This window comes from Falco punctatus, assembly GCF_963210335.1.
Source record: "Falco punctatus genome assembly, chromosome: 8".
Lineage (NCBI taxonomy): Eukaryota > Metazoa > Chordata > Aves > Falconiformes > Falconidae > Falco > Falco punctatus.
In genome coordinates, this window is record NC_137588.1 from 60,837,277 (window position 1) to 60,859,282 (window position 22,006).

The 22,006-nt window shown below is 41.0% G+C and overlaps 1 protein-coding gene across 1 annotated transcript in view; it reads right to left on the reverse strand.

The window, feature by feature from the left end:
• SPOCK1 (SPARC (osteonectin), cwcv and kazal like domains proteoglycan 1) overlaps positions 1-21,369 on the reverse strand; it is a 329,306-nt gene extending 307,937 nt beyond the window's left edge. The window contains exons 1-2 of the mRNA XM_080398501.1: positions 21,301-21,369; positions 20,750-20,917 (exon numbers count right to left, since the gene is read on the reverse strand). Of these exons, the coding sequence (XP_080254627.1) occupies positions 20,750-20,917 (168 nt within the window). The 5' untranslated portion in view covers positions 21,301-21,369. The remainder of the gene's footprint in view (positions 1-20,749; positions 20,918-21,300) is intronic.
• Between the last annotated feature and the right edge of the window lie 637 nt (positions 21,370-22,006).

The window sequence follows — 22,006 nt, forward strand, 5'->3', positions numbered from 1 at the left end:
TTTGTAGCACCTATAAAATGCTGACTATTCTGCACAAAGCGTTAACCTTGAGTTTCAAACAGGTCTTTCACATAATAAAGGTATTGCATAAAGCAAGTTGTATTTCCTACATTAAATGAGTACAGCTGCTTTATGTTGGTGTCTATCCTTCGTGCAATATTCCAAGAGGCTCTGTTCAATTTATTTGCAGGGCAGGCAAAATTACACTTGTTAATGATCTCTTGTCTAACAGAAAAATTAATGTTGCTAGCTAGGCCTTAAACTTGCTGGAAAAACTGTACAGATCTGGTACCTATACACCACTTTCTCAGAAATTCAAAGTCTTACTAATCTGATATCTATATACCACTTAATCAGGAATCCAAATTATTACAGACAAATGCTATGCTAAAGCATTGACTTATCACCACATATTCACAGATATACCCAACCCTAACATACCAGATTTCACCCATAAAAAGGATGCATGGAGCTAATAACTGCAGCACAGAAAAGGGGAAAACCCAAACAAACAACAAAAATCAACCAAAAAACAGAACACCCAAAGCAACCACATAAATGAGTTTAAGGTTAGTGACTCTACATACAGGAAAATAAGGAAGAGAAGGAAGGAATGAAAGCAGCGGTTCAGACAACTAACCAGAAGAGACACCAGAGTGGGACAGCGGAGGTGATGCCGCACTAGCCCACAGCATCACAAAATGGTCAGGGTCAGAAGGGACCTCTGGGGATCACTTAGTCCAACCCTCTGCTGAAGCAGGTTCTCCTACAGCAGGTTGCACAGGACCACGTCCAGGTGGGTTTTGAGTATCTCCAGAGAAGGAGACTGAAGCTGCAGCTCTGCTAAATTACACAGCTCACTTTCCAGGGAGGAGACACCTCATGTCACTGCATATGATCACAAGGAACGATCAGGAGTAGTCAGTGTCACATCCAGTCATTGCATTTTTTGCTTGGTGAGTTGTCTCCAGGTGATTAGAAAGAAAGGAATATGAAGCCATTCCAAAACAAGAAAAGCATTCAAAAACATACCAGCAAACCTTAGAGAGTGACACATCCTAGAAAAGAACCTTGCCCAGCTGATTAGGGATAAATGAGAAAAAAACCATCATAGTTCAGCTTAGAAGCCACTGCAGACAGGGTTATGCTTGAGCTTAGCGTCAAAGCTTCTTATGTAGCATAAATTTCATATTCTAGAGTATAAATAAATGCTCCTGTAGGGTTATAGAAGCAGAAATATCACTTCCATTATTTAAATATTTTGAGATCAACGATAATAAATTTCAAAATTACTACACTTAGAAGAGAGCATGGCACTTGGCTTTAACGTGGCTCCTAGAAAAAACTTGAACTGCTAAGCCTTCCAGTTCATGTCTGAAGATTTGTATTATTAGATTCCTTAAGTCAGAAAAGTATTAAAAACATGACTTGTTTCATGGATATAATGATAATAGCCTTTTAAGTCAGTGATGTTAAGCTTTATGGCAGACATAGCAATAAAGAGTAGCTGCATCTTCATCTCCTTTCCACTCTTTTGATCTGGAAGTAGGGATTTTCTTTTATGTTGCATGCTAGAAAGTTTTTCAAAACTCCCCCCCCCCCCCCTTTTTTTTTCCTGCAAAGCTGCGACTATGGAACTTGAACGAATGCCGCCAATTATAAGTTCTACAGAGTACTAGAGAAATTAGGACTCTAAAGTAGTTCCCGCACTTCTTTTGCCAAGGTTGTGTCATCTTGCAGTACTGGCTCAGTCTTCGAGTACTGCTTCCCCATGGTGCACAGTGCAGGAACGTACAGCAGTTTTCAGCGAGTCAGGTTTAGATCAAAACCAGACTGACCATAACGTGTTTGCTCAAAATAGCTCCATGCTGTTGTGACTTACTGGCTAACAATATTTGGTAGCAAACTCACAGGACTTGGCTAATAGAAAAATGAATGAAAGATACCTAGAAATGAGGGAAGAAAGTTCAACACTAGAAAAATGCAGGAAAGAAAGAGGATGGACAACAGACATGACAGACGAAGGAGTTAAAAAAAAAGTATAAGACGTGAAGTAAAGAAGGTACTGTAGAGTCAATTACAAGAGAGAAATAAACAACAGACAATAAGAGATAGAGAAGGGCAAGGAAAAAAAGCCCATCAATCTGAGGGTCAACTGTTAGATGTCAGAGTGAGAGCATGGTCTGTATTTACAATCCAGATGCAAGAGTGAATCACTTTGGGTAGCACACAGCTGGGAGAAGATACTTGCACAGGCCCAGGCATTTTGAGAGAAAGATTGCATGAGAGATGTCTGCAGAGCCTCACAGAGCTTGTGCACAAGAAAAAAAAAAAAAAGATTTTCAGGATGACAGATGCTCTGAGGTGGAAGACTCCTGTAAAGCTTTGTCAGTAGCAGAGTTTACAGCCATTACCACAACACAGGGCTTCACTGTAATTTTCCATGTGAAAGGAGGCAAAAAAACCCCAACCAAAACCACCCAAAAAACCCAACCAACTCTCCCCTTCACTGGACAAGTGAGTCAAGTATAAAAATACTCTCAAGCAAATGACAGCTTTTTAGTTCATCTTTACGTCTAACAATGACAGCTGTTTGCATGACTCAGAGGGATGATTCAACTGGTGTCCTCTCAGCTCACTCTAGAAAGGAAAGAAGGAGAGAAGCAGTTTATTTTTAAGTATGCCTTGCTGACAACATTTTGATGAGAAATCCTTTAAAATACTTTCTTTCCTTGAGAGCTGAGGTCTTGCTTTAAGTCAGCTTCAGAGATAAATAAGAGTAGATGGCTTCCATGGAACCTGGAGACGAAGTGGAAAGCCTTAAAGAATAGAAAAAAAAACACACTTTGAAAACAGTGTGACACTATGTGCTCAGTCATGTCTTAAGCAAAAACCAAGAGTCAAGTCTCTGCTTGAAAAGGGCTGCAGAGACCCATAGTTTTGATAGTTTGGAAACAGCATTATCGAGTGACTTATTAATTACTGGACAATCTAGACTCTCAACAGACTCTCCACTCTTCCTGCCCAGCAGCTGTTACAGCTTTCAAGGCTGTTTGAATTAGTCAAGAGACTGGCCAGACCGACGAACAATTCAAGGAAACGCTTGCTCACATCAAGAGCTTCCAGAGATGCTTTGTCTAGTCCCCTGCCATTCAAAATGGGTCCAGGGTTAGATGCTGTAATCCAAAAATCTCCTCCAGGAAGCACAGCACCTATCCCTATATTGTTGATAAGTATTTCAAATACAGGACAATCTATACTAGTAAAAGCCCTTTCAGAAATACTAACTTAACCTTGCATGGAGCAGGAAGATATCAGATCTGTTTCTCAGAGAGACTTCGCTTGAGTATAAAATGGTCACCAAACAAGTGAAAGTCAGAGAACTGGTCACCAGAAGGAAAAATAAAGGGCAGTTAATTGTTTATACTTTCTCTAGACAACACTCCAAAATGGAGGTAGGAAACATCCATTTTCCATTATCAAAGACTCTTTTAAACTCTAGTATCATGTTAAAATTTGTATCTCCAGAAATCATGAAAGTTTTGCCTGTTATCAGTGTCTCTTATTTCCACAGGAGAGTGCAGCGTGTTCGAAGGGATTCCCTCACAGCCCAGCTCACTGCAGCGCACAGCAACGCACAGACGGAGTACCACTTATTTCTGGGACGAAACTAAAACAGTATCATAGAATCGTACAGTGTGTCTACTTGATAGCAAGGAGAACAGTAACAAAAGCAGCTTGTTTTACTCCTGGATATCTTTGATGACAAAGCAGCTCTTAGAGAACAATGTAAATTCATTCTACAGATGACATCTTCATAAAATGTGCATGCAGATTCCTGAAACATTTTTGATGAAAAATACTACTGATTTTTCAATGAGAATAAACAGTAAAACTTACCAAAGCAGGCTTATATTTAGGCTTAAAACTCTGCACCTTAGACAACTGTTTGAATTAATCTCCTCCAAGTGCAAATTTCCATGCAAACAATCTGCCAGAGCCAATTTTAATCTGGGTTCTTTGTTTGTTTTAACTTCAGGGGTTTTTAACCTCAGAATCTCAGTAATAGAGACACTGGTGCTTCATACTGTCAGAACTTCTAAGGTACTGAAAAAAACCAGTGGATCCTTTCTATGAGGGTCTCAAGCCCGTCAGGACCCCTCTCCCAGCGCAGCCATCCTACTCAAGGGAGACAAGCAGAAATCCCAGTGCTCTCCTGGGATAAAAAGTCAGAAGTGTCGAACGATTTAGTGGCCTAGTGCAAACATACCCAGGCCAACTACCGACACTCAGCACCTGCCTAGGGCCTTGCCAACCGCACAGCGATACAAGCAGCGTCACTCGGCTATTCTTTTCAACACTGGCTGGTAGCTTGCCATTTCATTTGTTAAGTGAGGCTGGCCATGACTTTTAGTCTGGCATTTTCTTGTTGGTTTTAGCATCCAAATTATAGCGATAGCTCCAGCTCCCACTGCTTCACTTTTGGGAATTTCCTATGAATGTCTGAGGCACAATCTAAGGTCTATGTCTGGAAAACAGCCTTGGTTTTCTTATATTCAGTGGGGTACAAACAATTTAGAGATTAGAAATGCACATATTCTGCTTTGATTTTCAGAAAGTAAAAGCTAAAAATAAAAATAAAACCATTTATGTAACAGAAATGATGAGGCTGAAACGAAGGCCGAGTTATTCCTGCAGCATTCTAGCTCTTCCTATTTTCATACTGTGTGCACGTGAAAGCAAAAGATAATAGAAGTGCCCTTAACTAAAACCAGAATTGAAATCATTGTCAGATTTACAAGGAGCGATGAACTGGAAGACACAGATGAAACACTAGGTACTTCCTGTGTTCTGTGCAGGAATATAAAGGAAGGCACTATCCATCTCCTACCTATATGGTCTCTGTATATAGGCCCTGTAAAAAGGATTTGTAGTGCTCAGTGATGGTAAGCAGGCAAAGGCATAGCACTGCCATATGTGAAGGGAGGAGGAGAAAGAGTTGTATGATCGCAGCAGGGTGCAAATGTTACACGGTTTGAGTTAGCAGAACATTTGCCTTGCTAGAAAGCTCAGGAAGGTGGCCATTCCTCCAGATCAGGAATTCACGCTATAAACAGTGTTTTGGAACAAGTGAGCAATGACTCGCAATCTCCCTTCCCACAGAAAGAAACACTCCCTAGGCAGCAAATGAAAATTTGCTTTACGAAATTCCTTTTTATTTTCCCTCCTGTCATTGCTCCAAACTGTTAACAATAAGCTGTTTACTCCCTGTCATTGGATTTCATGTGGTTTTCTACAGCACCATACCAGGCATATTTTTCATGTTCTATTGCTGAGTAGAGTAACTTAATGATCCTTTCAAAAAGAACAAGTGAGGTCCCCAACCCTCTGTACCTTCTTGTGGTACGTCCCCCACGCTTTCTCAACATACCCGCAGCCAGTCAATAAACAGTCCTAAGCACGACTCTGCCAGCAGTGCTGGGTGAGTGGGTTAGGTGGTCTTTTAGTGGGTTAGGTTAGGCCTTGTTTTTTTGCAGTCTCATTAGTACAAGCTATAGTCTAACCTGAAAGGAACAATTCCACAACTCGGCAGGCAGCGGTAAGCTCCATGGTTCTAGGGAATGCTGTGTAATTCTGCAGCCTTTCAAGGCAGTTGAAGTTGCAAGTAGCACAGCTGCAGGAACTTCAGATCCCAGGTGAGAAATCATTTTGTCTTGCCATTCTGTACTTTCAGCAATTAAGAAACATCATCTTCTGAAGCCATGAACATGCCAGTAAGATACATTGATGTGATGTTCACGAATCGCTATGAAAAAAAAAGCATCTTAAAAATACACTGGCAGCTTCAAAGACGAGGGAGAGAGTAGAAGTCTTCTGGGCAAAATTCCTATGACCCATGAACTTGCTGGCTCAAGTGGTTGCAATAAGCTAAATAACTTCTGAAAACTTGGGTTAAGGAAGTGTTTCTGACTAAAGCTGGAAATAGCTCAGGCTTAGTTCTGTTACTGGGCAGCAAAGTATATTGCTTTTACAGCTCCTGTAGCTGAATACTAAGGTGGCTAGAATGCTGTTCCCCAATTACACGATGGTCGTGACTGTTTTGGCAATATCTATATTGAAAACAAACATTCCATTCAATACTAAATTGAAAATACTCCAGCTAACTTAGAAAAGGCTATTCCTGAACCCAAACAGGTTTTAAGAGCTCTACAAGAGGAAAGGGAAAGTACACAGGGCGCAGAAGTCAAACTCTGCGCAAGTGCAGGTCTTTCAATAAACTTAGCTGAAGTTTGTTAACTGTTTTACTCAGACTAGAAACAAGAGCAGCATACTGAGAAGGCACAGAGACTGTCAACAAAAAAAGACCCCATAGTGACACAGATGTTTTAACTTAGCTCTACTACTCACCATGTTGATTTGCAATAAAAAAATAATTATGTATATTAAAAAAAATTTATTGGTCAGCAGCCCTTGCAAAGATGACAGTCCCCAGTGAGCTGGCTTCTCCAAAGTCAAACACATAGAAGTGTTTCCACTCCAAAAATTTTCTGATCTAAATACATAAAAAAATAAAAAAAAATAATTAAAAGAAAACCCACACACAAAAAAAAACCTGTCAATTGAACTGAATAAGCACAAACAATTTGTTCAGTCTTCTCAATGAAGAAACTGGCACAGTTGAAAACTTTAATTTTCATACTGGAAAAAATTTGAGTCAGTTTTACATGAAGATCAGAGATTAGAAAGATGTCTAGGCAAACAGAAAACTATGTTTACTCTGTGAATTACTTGTTGTAAGGAGATAAAGGGAGTTTATGATGGAAAAAAGAAACAGTGCACAACATATTTAAATTTATAGTTCAGCATATGGAGAAAAATAGGAGCCATCAAAGATCATTTCATTGGCTATTACAGATACTGCCCAAACCATTCCATACATAGAAGGAATGACACTACTGTTTTCGCTGAAATATTTTATGTCTGTATCACTAGAGTCTGCAGAGAGAAAGAGTGATATAAAATTGTTTCACAGACTAAGAAAATACCCAATTCACTGTGACTTGAAGGTAAATACAGGTCATCTCGCAGAGATAAACATCTCAACATGGGTTCATTTATCTTTAAAAAAAAAAAAAAAGAAAAGAAAAAAGAAAGTGTGATCTTGACTAGATTGGATGGTTGCAATAATCCATCCAGCTCCTTTGGGATGGAGAGTACCATATTTTTACTTTATTGATGAAAACCATATTTATTTCGCTTTATATTTTCTGCTTTAGCAACCTTCTGTTTTCCTCCTTGCGCCTGCCTCTACTTAAAATCAAATATATTTAGGTTTTGAATTTGAAGAATGGAATCATGCAACTAATCAATCAGCCTTTACATCTGAGATCTCATCATTCTGAACATTACCTCATCTGAATCTCAGTGATTGTGCCTGCAGGGCTACTACTGCTTTCTAAAAAGATTACACGGACCAAAAGAAAGCACTTTGTTTTGCCCTCTGGCTTTCTATGTGAAACAAGTGTCATGGTGAAATGCTGACAAAATCCTCTCATGTTTTCTAGCTTTGAAAGATTGCAGCACAGGGCTAATGTTTGAAGCACACAAGCAAAATATATATCTGGGGGGGTTTGATTTGTTTTCTTATTTTTTTGTGGTTTGTTTTTTGTTGTTTTTTTTTTTTTTTAATAAGTTACAGAACAATACTTAGCAAAATTTGAGCAGAGTACACAATTGTTCCCTTCTGCGCAGATATAAGGACAGGGGAAAGGAGAAATCTTAGGGACGTTTTGTTATAGTTACCCTATATATGAATGCATACGTAACAGGTTTCAGCGATACAGGACAATACAGGTTGAAATTCATCCTTGTGCAGCGTGATGCACTAGCATCCAGAAGATGTTCTGAAAGTTTAGATGCTTGTTGTATGTCCTCCACACTGAACTATGCCAACTGTTACAAATTCTTTTCCTATTTTAGTTCTGCACCGCTGTATTAGAGCACTATCCAAGGGAACAGAGCAAACTGCAACCCAAATAAGCTTGTAGCAGCACATGATCACTCAGTGAATGCTCTGTTTTAAACCAAGCTTTTGCCATCTGTTCCTCTGCTAATTATAAGTGCTACAGATATCCCCAACTACGTTGCAAGGAAAAAAAGTGATTAAAGCACATGTATTCTTTCTACAATGCATCTTTGTTGTTTATCTTAAATTAAAAGTGATACCACTTGCCACACCACACACAAGTCACACAGTAAGAAGACCACAGAAGCTTCTCATCTGGCAGTAAAACAGTGGTAATTGCTTGGGAGTCCAAAACTTTTACAATTGTGCCCAGAATCACATGCATGTCTTAAGTGGGGCTTACCAGTAGCTTTGCTCACAAGAATACTTGCTGCTCAGGTCAGGGTCATGCAGGACACTGATCAGCAGGTAACTAACTCTCAGTTGTATACCCTCTACATCCCTTCCTGTTCTCCTCTCCCTCTGCCCCTAACACCATCAGCAACCTCCCATTTTGGAATCTTCTCTAACAAAGCAAAACATGTTTTTCCTTACCTACCTCCTTCCCATTCTGTCTGTGTTTATAAATTCATTACCTAGGTACACAGACTCCTGTGACATTCTTAATTCCCCCCTTCTGCCAGGCGTTTTCCATGAGGAGAGGTCTCTGGGCTTTAGAAAAGATTGTTCCAACTGTGATTTCTCACCTAACAGACCATGTCTCCATCTCACCCATGACTCCTCTGGCTGGATCCACTACATTATCCAGCATACCTTTGCCTATGACACAGACCGTACATTTCAGGGTTTTTTTGTTTGGGGTTGTTTTTTGTTTGGGTTTTTTTGTGTTTGTTTTTTTTTTTTGTTGGGGTTTGTGTTTTTTTTTCCATTTGCTTGCACCTGTAGTTTCTCTTTTTAAGGAATGACTGAGGAAAACACATTTATTCCATCATTACAGGTTCACTAACTTCTCATTTCAGGAAACTTCAGCGTTAAAATCAGCCATGCCCTAAGGTTTCAGCTTAGTATCTTATATCTACATGTCTCCTTACTGAATTCAAAGTTTATAGACAATCTTGCATCATTCTGGATGGAACACATCAACCGCACCATCTCTGATAGATCAGTAATGGTTTTGCAATGATGGAGGCAGGTTTCAAAATTGCTTCCTGTTTGCAGCTTCTTTCATTGCTAATGAAAACTGCAGCCGTACTGAGCACATGCCACATCTATCTCCATTTGTACATTGCCCTGCTGTAATAGAATATTGCTCATTCTTGATTACATAGGGCCATATTCTGCCATTAAACCATGGCCGGAGTATCTCAACAGAAACTAATGCTAAGGGTCTGCAATTACTTAAAAACAAAATACTGATGGCAAATATGGCCTATAAGTCGTTTTGCATTTTTTCCCTTTACATACAGAGATGGGACTACTTGTGATGGCAGATGTTGCTTTAGAAGTGGAATTTTTAATATATTTTTAAATGGTTCTGAAATTGTTTATATTTTTATGAACGCTCAAAGATTGTCCATTTACACCGATTAAAGTTTCTTGTACTTGCATTGAGTCTTCTCTTTTACAAGGCATTGAACTTGGATAGGAATGCTTACTCACAGTCTCTAACAGCACGATCTCAGGGGGGGAGGGGGAGCAAAAGAAATTACCTTTCATCTCCGGTTATAAGAAGTTCATTACAAGCCACAAAATCTTTGCTCTGTCAATCATGGTAACATTTATTAAGATAAGACACATGCATAAGACACAAAGCACCTCTTCATGAGAAGAGCCAAAGGCTTTATAGGAAGAAAAGGAGACTAGATATAAAAGTAAGACATTTGTGTCATATAAGGATCATCATTTCAGTCCATCTTGCCTCATATTCCAATGAGAACAGACCATTAACTCTTGTTATATCCAACTTAACTTTGTTATATAAGCATGAAGACGCTAATAAATCTTGGCCACCTATCTGAATTACTACATACTTCCTTATGAGCAAATATATCTGGTTTACCAGTTTCCTTCATGCTTCAGAACTGCAGTTATATGCATAGCTGAGTTGTGCAGCATTTTTCCAGTTTATATTTATTCTAATTAAATGTGACACGAATTATTTTTGGATGCTTTTGTCCTGAGTGAACTATAATGTGGAGATTCATGACTGTGTTTAAGGAATATGGCAGACAATTCTGTATTTAAATCATTAATTATCCTGTGCTTCTAGATATCCTTACTGAATGCAGCACTGCAGTGTTCTTTTATGTGATACAATTTCTTTTTCAGCCATACAAAACAAGTTTTTAAAAGATCAGTAGATGTAAAAATCCTAAGTCGCCAGTTTCACCAGGTATAGTTTAACATACAAATAAAATAAGATATAGGAAATCCGCTTTGTCTAATACCACTGCTTTCACAGGACAGAGCTCATCCCTCTTCAATATGATAGCAAACTAGAGGTGTACCTACCTAGCACTAAATAAATAACATCTAGCTAGCTTCAAAAAGATTGGTTACCCTGCCTTCACTTACAAAAAAAAATGAACAAAATTTATCCCTTATATACTTTGAGTGACGCTTATGTTATCAAACAAGAAATGAATTTGACCCAATGAACACTGCTGTCAGATCCTAGCACATACATCCCACGGAAGACTGCAGACCTGTTAAGCTTTGTCTTTCTGCATTCCAACACAGTACATCGCTCAGTTGAAGAGTACTGTCCTGGGACTTACACAACATAAATTCTCTGGCTAGATCTGGCATGAGCTTGATGGATAGCTGTGAACTAGCTTCATCCTCTGCTTCCACATCTGTCTAATCTAGATACGCATCTCTGTATGCCGAACCACATTGGAAAAGTGCTTTGAGATGTAGCAAAATTCAGATATTCTTAATCGACTTGAATGAGTCCTCACCCACTCCATGCAGTCTGGAACCCCGCAGTGGGTTCAGCACCAGGCAGTCCTGAGCCAGACAGGCTCACTCGGCTGAGCTGGCTGCGTGGCACGTACCACCACGGATGAACACACTCGGCAAAACCCCCACAAGCAAGGAGTACCAGCGCTTACAGTACAGTAGGTGTTGGCACATACACAAACACTGGAAGACTAACAGAGCTGTCCTAGAAATCTGTCTTCATAATACAACACTCTCGTTATCAAACAAGAAACGACAGGCATTTCTGAACTCCCTAAAATCGATTTTTATCAGTATTTAGCAACTGCAATCAAATTCCACCAAGAACCTCAACATCCCTAGTACACACTGAAATACTACTCTAAAAACGTTTTCTACTCACTCCCTTGAACAAGCAACCCCACCTCGTTTCTTCTTAATCCTGCATTTATAATTTTCAATTTCCCTCCCATTCCATTATCTAAAATACAAGCCTCCCCTCTGCCAATTGCAGCCAAAAGGCAGCTGCCTCTACCTCTCTACCTCAATCTTCTGTGCAGCTTCAAGGTCTCTAACTGCTACAACTTGAAGAGAAAGGCAGAGTGCAATATACAAACACTACAAGAGAACGCTAAAATAAATTTTTGAACGGCTAGTGGAACTCAGAGAAGGAAGAAGACTGATCTCCAAGCTAAGAAGTGCATAAAAACTATTTACAGTAGAATATGCTGTGAAGTTTCAAATCAAATTGTATACACAGCTGAATTTCCTGATTAGACAGTTTCAAAATAACCTGCATGGACAGACAAGTATCACTACCTCTATAAATCCCAGCGTTAGTCGGAATTCAACCGTAAAGCCATGATATATTGAAACCTTTTTCAAAAACCAATCTGAATACAGTTCCTCTAACAGTAATTTTTAATAAATTATTTTTCTGTCTGCCCAGGAGAAAGCAATCAGTGAAGTGGATTTATGACACTAAGTTCATTAAGAGGACAGCTTAGATCACAGAATTAATTGATGCCCCCTTGTACCTATTTAATGAGAATGATTTTCTGTTACCCTGGATTACAAACCAAGCCATAGAAGTGGCAGATAAAGACCAATCTACTCCCTGCCAAAGCCTCTATTCAGTAGCTTAGCAATTTATCTGTAAACTGAATTTTGAATCATATCTGAGCCTTGAAACTCATTAGATGTTAGATGTTCAGTCCTAAAGTATAATTCAATTTAGCTGCCAACCTGCAACAGTATATCCCGCAATGATAATGGCCAGTTATCTACCCGATGACAGACTACTTAAATGGAGTTAAGACTTGGTAACTTCACAGCAGTAACGCCTCGTGTAAAGCTGAAACAGAGGTAGGAGTTGGAAGTACAAAACCTCACACCGGAGGCAGCACCATTACCTTAACTTTGCTCTGTTTCAACTCCACTTTCTTGTTTTGGTTGCAATCTATGCAATGTGTACTTTGTAGACTGTACATGTTTGATTTTCAGATAGTTTCATTCTTCCAAGGACTTCAAGGGAGCTTCTTTATTTATGTTGGCCAGACACCTGTCTTTCACCCTTTTCCAATTACACAATGTCCTCCAAAAGCCAAACAGAACTGTTTAATCTAACTGGTCTTTCATGTACAGTTTTCTTTGTCTAAGAGAACAGGAAGATGAGGAATATGAAAATCAAACTCAGGCCTTACTAAAGTCTTTGAGAATTTGGTCATCAGCTTCAACATAACCAAGACTTCACTACAGCTCTTTCGGGCAAATCTCATTTTTTGGTTATGCAAGGAAAGAAACAATATTTCTTTGTTTGAATAAACAGATGTTATCTAAAAAGAGACATTTTCCTTCTCTAGATGTAGCATTTGACCTCCATTACCCTCATGAAGTCCTGCCTCTTGTAAAAGCAGCTCAGCTGCCGACCACAAATTCAGATGGTCTCGTATTTTATCCTCAAAAATGCACACATGCTGACTGGAGTTACATGCTTCTAGCCTCCTGGTTGAAACCATAAATAGAGAGCAAACAGTTAAAATATCCACCAAAAAAAAAAAAAAAAAAAAAAAAAAAAAGCAGTAATTCCTCCATTTGCAAAACAGTATTAAAACTAAGCTTTAACTTCTGGCACTTGAGAATAGTGAGTCTGATTTTTGCAACCCTAATCCTGGACAATTTAACTGAAATAAAACTGGTATTATTTACCCATAGGTACCTGAGCCTGATAATAGTTGTTACAGACATCAGAACTCAGCCTCCTATGATTATTTTCAATCCACCCATTTTATATTATATGACATGCTTTGACATGACACATGGCTCATTCATGTGGGTTTTCCCCCTCTCTTTTTTCCTTTTACAAGGGTGAGTTTTGACAAATATGTAAACAAAATCTATGCCGCAACTGTGTACCTGGGTTTGATTGCTGTTTTTTTCAGCCCCCTTGCCCCCAAGATGCTAACACTGCAATACATCAAAACTGGCTCTTCCACTTTTTTATTCATTTTTGACCTCACACTCATCAAGAAACAAAATATTTCTCTTTTCGCCTTACAAAGCTGCAGCATGCTCTTCACATGATTCTATTTCTTGTCGTTCCTGGTGCAACTCTTAAAACATACAGGCTACATCCAGAAAGGTAACAGAAGACTCAGCTCCCAGGAATCTGACAAAATTACAGTTTAAACTTGTAAATAAAGCAAGCCTCTATGGAAAAGTAATCCTATAAAATGAGGGGTGGGCCGGGGGGGGGGGGGGGGGGGGGGGGGGTGTGAGCGGAACACGACACAGATGGACAGGGACATGGCACCAGTAGAATACAGGGATGGTTACTCTAAAAACCTGGAGCACATTAGTGAAAACTTCAAATCTACAGAATTCTATAGCAAGGATACAATTTGTGACTGCAGTCTACAGAACATTTCTGTGAGGAAACTAAGTTATTATTCCAAACATATAATACAGAAACTAACACTCTAGTTCTTTACTGACCTATTTAGCTTTGGAGTCTTGGGTATTTCCTGAGGAAGCTGGTTAAGTGTCAGTTAATTACTAAAAGCTGGCTCTCTGCACCTTCCAGGTTAATTATTCTGCAATAAATGACATTATTTTTCCCCTTGTCCACTACAGAAGAAATATAAGAAACGTGTCAAGTTTGAGAAGGGCATTTTTAGTAATTGTATCTCTTTGTAAGAAGCTGATTAGGAATTACATTTGCACAGATGCAGTCTCATGTTTTGCTATTCTTTTAAACTTCATGCAGCTTTGGCAAGTACATCTCAGCTGTACTTTTCAATCACATTTATATTCCGGCCTTGTCCCTCCGTTGAGTAAGAACTGCCCTAAGAGACAACCTACGCTAAGAGTGTCTGGGTAGACTTATAAATCACATTTCAACTCCGTTGTACTTCAGTCCAGAACCACTGGCATCCATACACACAATCTTCACCTTCAATTAAATCTCAAGGTGGTCTTGGAATGATAATCTCCTGGGAAGCAAGCCTGAGGTGCCTGTGTCCCATCACATAACCCAGACACTTTACTGACTGGGTACGTTCATCACCTAGCTAGTGGGTATTCTTCTAGTGTACTTTACGTACTATGTACTAGCCTTCCTTTATGACTGTCTTTGCTTCTACGTAATTAGCTGGGCCCGAATAGTTTCTCCAGGAATATATGTAATAAATGTATTGATCACTGAATCACAGAAACACTTGTGCTTATATTTGAGGTGAAGAAATTAGAAAATGTGATGTACTGGTAATAAATTGGTGGCAGAAAAATACTTCATTCTGCCTGGAGACCTAAATACAACATAGAAAAAGAAAGTTCAACCCCAAACCAAGGAACTTCCCCTTAGCACCTAGTGTATCGGGTGGTACCTTGAAACTGAGTCCTTGGCAGTGAGATCACATCGAAGGCACGTATCTGTCAGAGAAGAGACAGCAGAAGGAACCCAGCCTGCAACAGACTGTTAGCTCAAAAATCCCAACGGATCAGGGGATACTTGGGTACTGCAGATCCGGTTCCACCACACTAGAAGCTGCATGAATAGGGAGCAACACAACCATGTGCAAAGGGCTTTAAACTTAAAGAACAGACATATGTGAACAAAATGCCAAGGCCTCTAGAAACTCAAAATCCAGGTTCTTTTGTCACAGTTTTCTACACCATAATCTTTTCTATTGACATACAATCTACCTATTAAAACCAAAGTGCTCATTAAGATAACTTTTTAAAACATAACTATGGGTGGAGTAATTCCTTATTCCTAAATTCAGAAATAAGGTTGTTTTTGTCACCGATTATCTACTTCCTTCTTATCTCAACTTCATGCAAGGCAGCTTTTGCTGTCTGTCTCTCAATAAACATTCTGAAGCAAATCTACTCTTACACAATTAGCTTTGTGTGAGTAAACTGATATAGTATATTACTCTAAAACAGGCTCTTTTCCCCTATGATGCTGGAAAGCCTTTGGCTCATCAACTGTACAAAAATGTGTCCTTGAATTTCAGTGATTAGAACCACTCACAGTATTCATTATTAGGTATTCTTTCCTATACACTGTACAGTTTTATTTCTTCAACAGAACCAGGAATCTTTCATTTTATGCATTCCTACATTACATTTGCTCTCCTCAGAGTAGCATTACTTTTGTTACTTAGAATAACTCTGCAAATCAATAAAAGTACACAGGTTTTCCCTCTCATCTATTTCAAGCTGAGCTGCCAGGACCCAGAATAAATTCATGTTAGCTCTCACTTCCATGACCTTCTACTTTGTACTTTTAAATTTCATTTCATTTCTATTACTTGAGTTCCCAAGGTCTTCCAATTCTGCCTGCTTGGTATTCCAATCCTTCTCAGTACTGGTCATGTTTTCCAACTCCCTGCTATCAAGTTTCACTACCACACTTCTAATTTTGGGCTAAACAATTCAGAGAAGGGTGAGCGCAACAAGGGGAAAAGCACTTAAGTGTGAAGACCCAGCCCAAAATCCAACAATCCATCAGTGGCAAGGCTGGAACAATACAGGTCCCCCAGTTCCTAGCTCTGTACTTGCTCTATTCACTTAACACTACACTTCTGACCAGGTGTGAGGAGGAACTCATAGACTCAGAAAGGTAACGTATACAGGTAACTGCCAAAATTGCCTCTTCAGTGGATTAAACCACGGGATGGTAGTCTATGACCTACCTGGGAAATCTAAACTACTTATATATGTTCACGCTTGTAACTATGCCTGCTCCTGATAGTTATATGTAAGTATTTATCCACAGTAGTCTGAGAAATGTATATGCACAGATGATGACATTTCATGCCTTGCTTCTTAGGCATGCACAGTCTCAGAGCATCTCCAGGCATTATAATACATGGGGGTTTTAACATGATAGCCTGAACTGAAACTCTATAAGCAATAAAATTTAGAGAAACAGCTTAGTTAATGCTCAGAACGTGGTCTGGCAGCCTGCCGTGCATAAACATGCACTGAAACCAGAGTTCATGCCAAGATTCTTAGCTTTCAACTTCATAGAAATCCCTTGTATGGTTTATACTAGATCCTCTAAGTTCATTTAACTTTTTTCTTCCTTTTTGCAGTTTAATCCATAGCTAGTTGAACTTCCTACCTGTTTATATGTCTATTAAATTATTAATGCTTATATAACTCCAAGTAGAAGTAATAGAATTACTCTGTTCGTATCATTTTGATTAAAGACAGGCCTAACACTGAGAGGACACCCAATCTGTGCTCTGTGCCAAGCTCTATGAACACAGCGAGGTGCTGCAGTGTGACCTATTTCAATAACATGCATGGCTATTCACAGAAAAATGCTTTCTAAGGCTCATAAGAATTCCCTTCACGTTCAGGTGACAATTTGCAGTGAAGCTCCTCTTAAGCCAAAGGATCTCTCTCAACAGATTTGATCGAAAGATCGAGGACTTAACATCTGTGTTCAAAATATCAAGAGGTCTAATTTGACCCTCATATCCCTGACGTCTGCTTTTCCAAGCCTCACATCTGTACAAAGGAAATCGCTGCAGTCCTTCCTACAGACTCCACCTTGCTATCTTTTTTTCTTTCTTTAGTAATAATTATATTGATTTAGTTTTTGGGTTTTAGATATTTACTAAACTAGACCTAGTCAGTTACTTCAGTACATATCAAGCCACATTCAATATATGGAGTAGATGAATAGTAAATTCCATACTACCACAGATCCTGAACTCTATCTTTTCTTTTTCAGAGCTCCAACACAAGTTGTGAGGAAAAGAAATACTGTTATCACCAGCTATAAAATGGGACTTCAAACAGAGATCAGATTTTGTCACTGGTCAGATAGAAAGCCCATGGCAGAGAGGGAAAAAGGGGTGGAAGACAGACAGCAACAGCAAGTTCAGATAGTACTGAAAGCTTATTAACACATCAGACATTACACCACTATTGATACTAGACAGCTGGACAATACACAAGGTTTTCAACAGCATGTGCTTCACAGCACATCAGCCACATTGGGCTTACTATTCATTTACAGGCTCTGCTTGTTTTTGAAAATGGAGCACTTAAATATTCTACAAATTGTGTCCATATCATGTAAAAAGATAATATTATAAAGTACTGCTTTAAACAGATACCTTGAGGCCTTTTGAAAATGTTGACAGGTGATCATTTCACACTATTAAATTCAGTTGGAGTTAAAAATTTAGCCTGATTATGTGGATGCAATGCAGACTTCAAACGAGGTGTATTTCTGCGTTCTCTTTTCACAGAAGAGTAATGACTGCTGGGCCATTAACTGCAACTACCATGCTGTCTTTGCCCAAAAGAAATATGGGTCATACTAAAAAAAACCAATCAATAGCTGTCTTCTCAAAATCAGGCCATATTGGACCATAGCTCAATAAGGCTGACCAACCAATTGATTTTAAAAAGAATAACTGAAAAAGTTGAGAGAAGCACAATTTAAATTTTTATGTTCAATTATACATCATCTGTAAAAAAAACACCCAGTACTGCAACATTATGACAGATTTATAGACACGTATGTGCACACAGATGTTTGTGCTGCATGGACGGATGGAGTTTAAAGTGGGCACACCCAAAACAATCAAATCTCAGCTCCATATGTGCACTGTTTCACCTATTGTACATAAAGACATAGTTACGTAAATATTTGTGCAATTTTGTTTCTATAACATGACACAAAATCCAGAAAGCTACTAAAGGTAGTTCTGATAATTACTGCAACCTCGCTTCTGCTGATACACAGGGTATGATCTAGGCTTTCTGCTCTGTAGTAGCTGTAATGCCAGACCCAGGAAGGTTTTAACTGAAACGCCATTTTTGTACTCCAGCCTTCTACGAAAAGTCCATTTTGAGAACCTCATCTAGTGATGATGTATATATGTAGTTACAGTTGGGGACCAAAGGGAAGATGGGAAGATGTTTTCCCTACGATTCAACAGTTATGAATGAAATGTTAGTCTACCCCATATAAAGCAGTTAATACTGTCATGCTGCATCTCACCAGGCAGCCTTTTAACAAATATCTATCCCCGACACCACAGCCTTCATCAAGCAAGGACCGCATTTCTTCTAATGACATCTTCACATGCAAGAAGCACACTGTCTCTACTGTACCAACTAAGTTGGCAGCAACTCTACCTACACATGTCTTCATCTGTGGACACAGAACATTATGATGCGGTAAATCACTGTAGCTGAAGACATGTTATTAAGAGCTTAATGACATACAAAAGCTTTTTATTTTTTCTTTTTGGAAAAGCTTAGTAGGAGATGATTAGTAGCTTGTTAATCTGCACCATAAAAGGTTTCATGGATAATCATGTGCATTTGTAACATACCAGTTTGAAGTAATTAAATAGAGCCATTGAGACAGCTGGGTAGAAAAAACCCTAAACTTTGCATTAACTTTCTACTATTTGCTTTTGCTTGGCAGAGGACGGGTTAAGAGGGTTTTATTCATAAATTGACTCTTCCTATAGAAAACATTTTTGAGGCTTTACAGGTTTTGTTAGCATTTTCAGAAAAATCTAAAAATGCATTTTCAGTTGTGAAAGCTTAAAACACGGGAGAAGTAATCTTCACAAATATCTTTCACGGGAAGAGGAGTAATTTCTCTGTCAATTTCACTTGTGAGATTGAGGAAAAGGGAGAAGAGGTTGCAAGAACTCCAGGCTTGAAAAAACAACCAACCAACCAACCCCAAACAACCATCACCTGCATAAAATTAAATAAAACCTTTAAGCTCAAAAAGCGTGATTAATAGAATGCCAATCTGGAAGGAGACTGTTGAAAGATGTCCCTTGCTATAAATTTGTCCCTAGTGGTTTTGGATTCATCAGTCCTTCATTCAATTTACCATTTTCAAATGCTGCTGAATTCTCACATTAGGTTGGATGTAGAAACTAACAAGTGAAATCTTTAGCCTGTGTTCCCCAGGAGACTACACCAAATACTAACAAAGATTCCCTTGGACTCTGGTAAATATCTATGAAAACACGTTAACTGTAGAATCCTCTTAATAAACCAGTAGTTAGAGCACAAGCATAGGCTTTTCCAGACACCTATTATACAAGAACTTCAACAGTCCCAGTAGGTGGATGTCGTTACAGTCACTGCACACAAATATACATTCTGACATATCTGTTGATACCATTGTTAATGCTGTACTCTGTCATATTGAGATTCAGAGCAGCACGATTTCTCAAACACAGAGATGACCACAACTACAGAAAAATGTAGAAAGAATAACCTAGGCAGAGACTGGTCACATTTAACTGCAATATTTTGCAGAGGAAGTCAGAGTAAGATACAGTGTTAAGACCACAGAGACAAACGCATAGCATCAAAGTTTAACTTGTTAGTTTATTATAAAATACCAGAGCTTCCTAAACAAACAAACAATAGTGCCAGCAAAACTGTTAGCCAGCTCTACTCTTCCCTTTCCCAGGGTCACACTGCAGCCACAGGGCACAAATCCCATGCAATAAAGAACACTTAACCTCAATGTGCTCATCATCAACCTTAACAGTAATGTTTCCCTCATCCTGCTTGGGCAGATGGAAGCAGGGTTTCCTCTGTGTGCTCCAAGAAAGCTTTTTCAGCATACAGACAGCAGAAGCAAAAGGAGCTCTGTAAATATTGCATTTACCATAAATGTTGCATTTCCCTTTTTCCAGTCATTGACTTAATACATGCAGTTGTATTCAAACTAGGGGAATTCAAGACTTAATTTCAAGCTTAAGTGACTTGTTTTGTACAGATACATGTCAAAACACATCTTGAAGTTACCCCTATTTTCCAGACCGAAAAAAACCCTGAGTCAAAGCATTGCTTCCTCCAACCCTATACCAGTGTCAAAGATTTCCATGAGCAGAACTGACAATAAAGTGTTTTCCACCAAATCTGCAGGCAAAAAGAAAAGCTTCACTGTTTACCACCTTGTGGTTTGAACTGGTAAACATTCCCTTCTTACACACACACCCCTTTCCATCATTTTACAGTTAACTAGCCTCTTAATCAGCAGGCACAGAAACTTCGCTCAAAGTTCCTCCCGAAAGGAAAATTGAAGACCTTTGCGTGAGAGTGACATCGTGCCTAAGCTGCCCCAATCGATGGGGTAATCAGGAAGGCCAGGACCGTCTGTCCGGCTTCCAAACAGCTCTGAACAGCTCTGAACATCCTTCATACAAGCAGCAACCGGTTGCCCGAGCTGCATCTCTCTTCCACCCGCCGCTTCTAAAAGCCCGCAGCCACCCACGGGAAGGATGCTACGGCCGAACGGAACGAGCGAGTACGCGTAAGCGAAGAGGTACTCACATCCCGGAATTTGTTCCAGTACTTGTCTTTATCGTACTGCGAAACGGTGCTCAGCCATTTGTCGTTGTCCAGGAAATTCCCGTGGTTGCTGTTACTCGTGATGATCTCGGGATGCCGGCTCTCCACTTGCAGGAAGCACCAGGCAGCGATTACCAGCACCCCCGACATCTGCGAGGAGAGGAGAGGGGCGGCGGGCAGCGGCGGGCAGCGCCGGGGGGCGGCGGGCGGCGGCGAGCAGCGCCGGGGGGCGGCGGGGGCTTCCCCGAGCAGGGAACTTCGCGGGGACCCAAGTCGGGGCTCGCCTCCCCTCACGCCCCTCGCCAACTTCTGCCTGAGGAGCCGCCGGGGCCGCGGAGAACCCACCCCCCCACCCCCGCCCAGCCTGGAGAGGCGGGGAACAGCGACGGTTACAATAATTAAAACAAAACGGATCACCCGGCGCTGGGCCAGGGCGGAGCGCGGCGTTCCGAGCCCCCAGGACACCCCCCCGCCGGAGCCGCCCGCGCCAGCTCCGCGAAGTTTGGCTGCCAGGGCGCGGAGCGAGCCCCTACCTCCGGGCAGTGCCACCGAGCGCGGCTCCGAGCGCCGTGCGCGCCGCTCCCTCCTCCTGCTCCTGCTCCCGCTCCTCCTGCTCCCGCTCCGCTCCTTTGTGCGGCGCCGCTGCCGGGCGGCGGGTCGGAGCGCGGCGAGCCGAGTAGGCGCCGTCAGCGGCTCCGGCCGTGTGTGCGCGGCTGCGGGCGGGCGGCCGGGCGCCTCCAGCCGAGGTCTGGCGCCATCTACCGCCGAGCGGCGGCGGCGCGGGGGCGGAGCGCGGCGGCAGCGCCCGCCTGAGGGGAAGGGCGCGGCGGGGCGCCGCTCGCGCGCCCAATCGCCCCTGCACCTGTGGAGGCCGCGGCGGGGCAGGGCAGGGCGGCTGGGTGTCGGTGGGGGAGGCCGCGTGTCACTGGGGTCGCCGGGTGTCATTGGGGCGGCTGGGTGTCACTGGGGTCGCCGGGTGCAGCCTCCGCGGAGGGCTCGACAATGAAAGCCTCACCGCAGCCGGAAGGGTGACGGAGCCGTCAAACTGGCCTTTAAAACATCAAACCCCACAAATGCCAGGTCTATAAGCCCTGGGTAGCGCACACCCACCCTGAGTCAATAGTTTAATTTCTTTTGGCAAGGAGCTCCCCTCCCTTGGCCAATGCAACCCACACTGCGAGCGGGTTTCTGCTCCTGCACCAGGCAGTGAAGCGTGGGGCTGCCTGGGCCGTGGGGAGG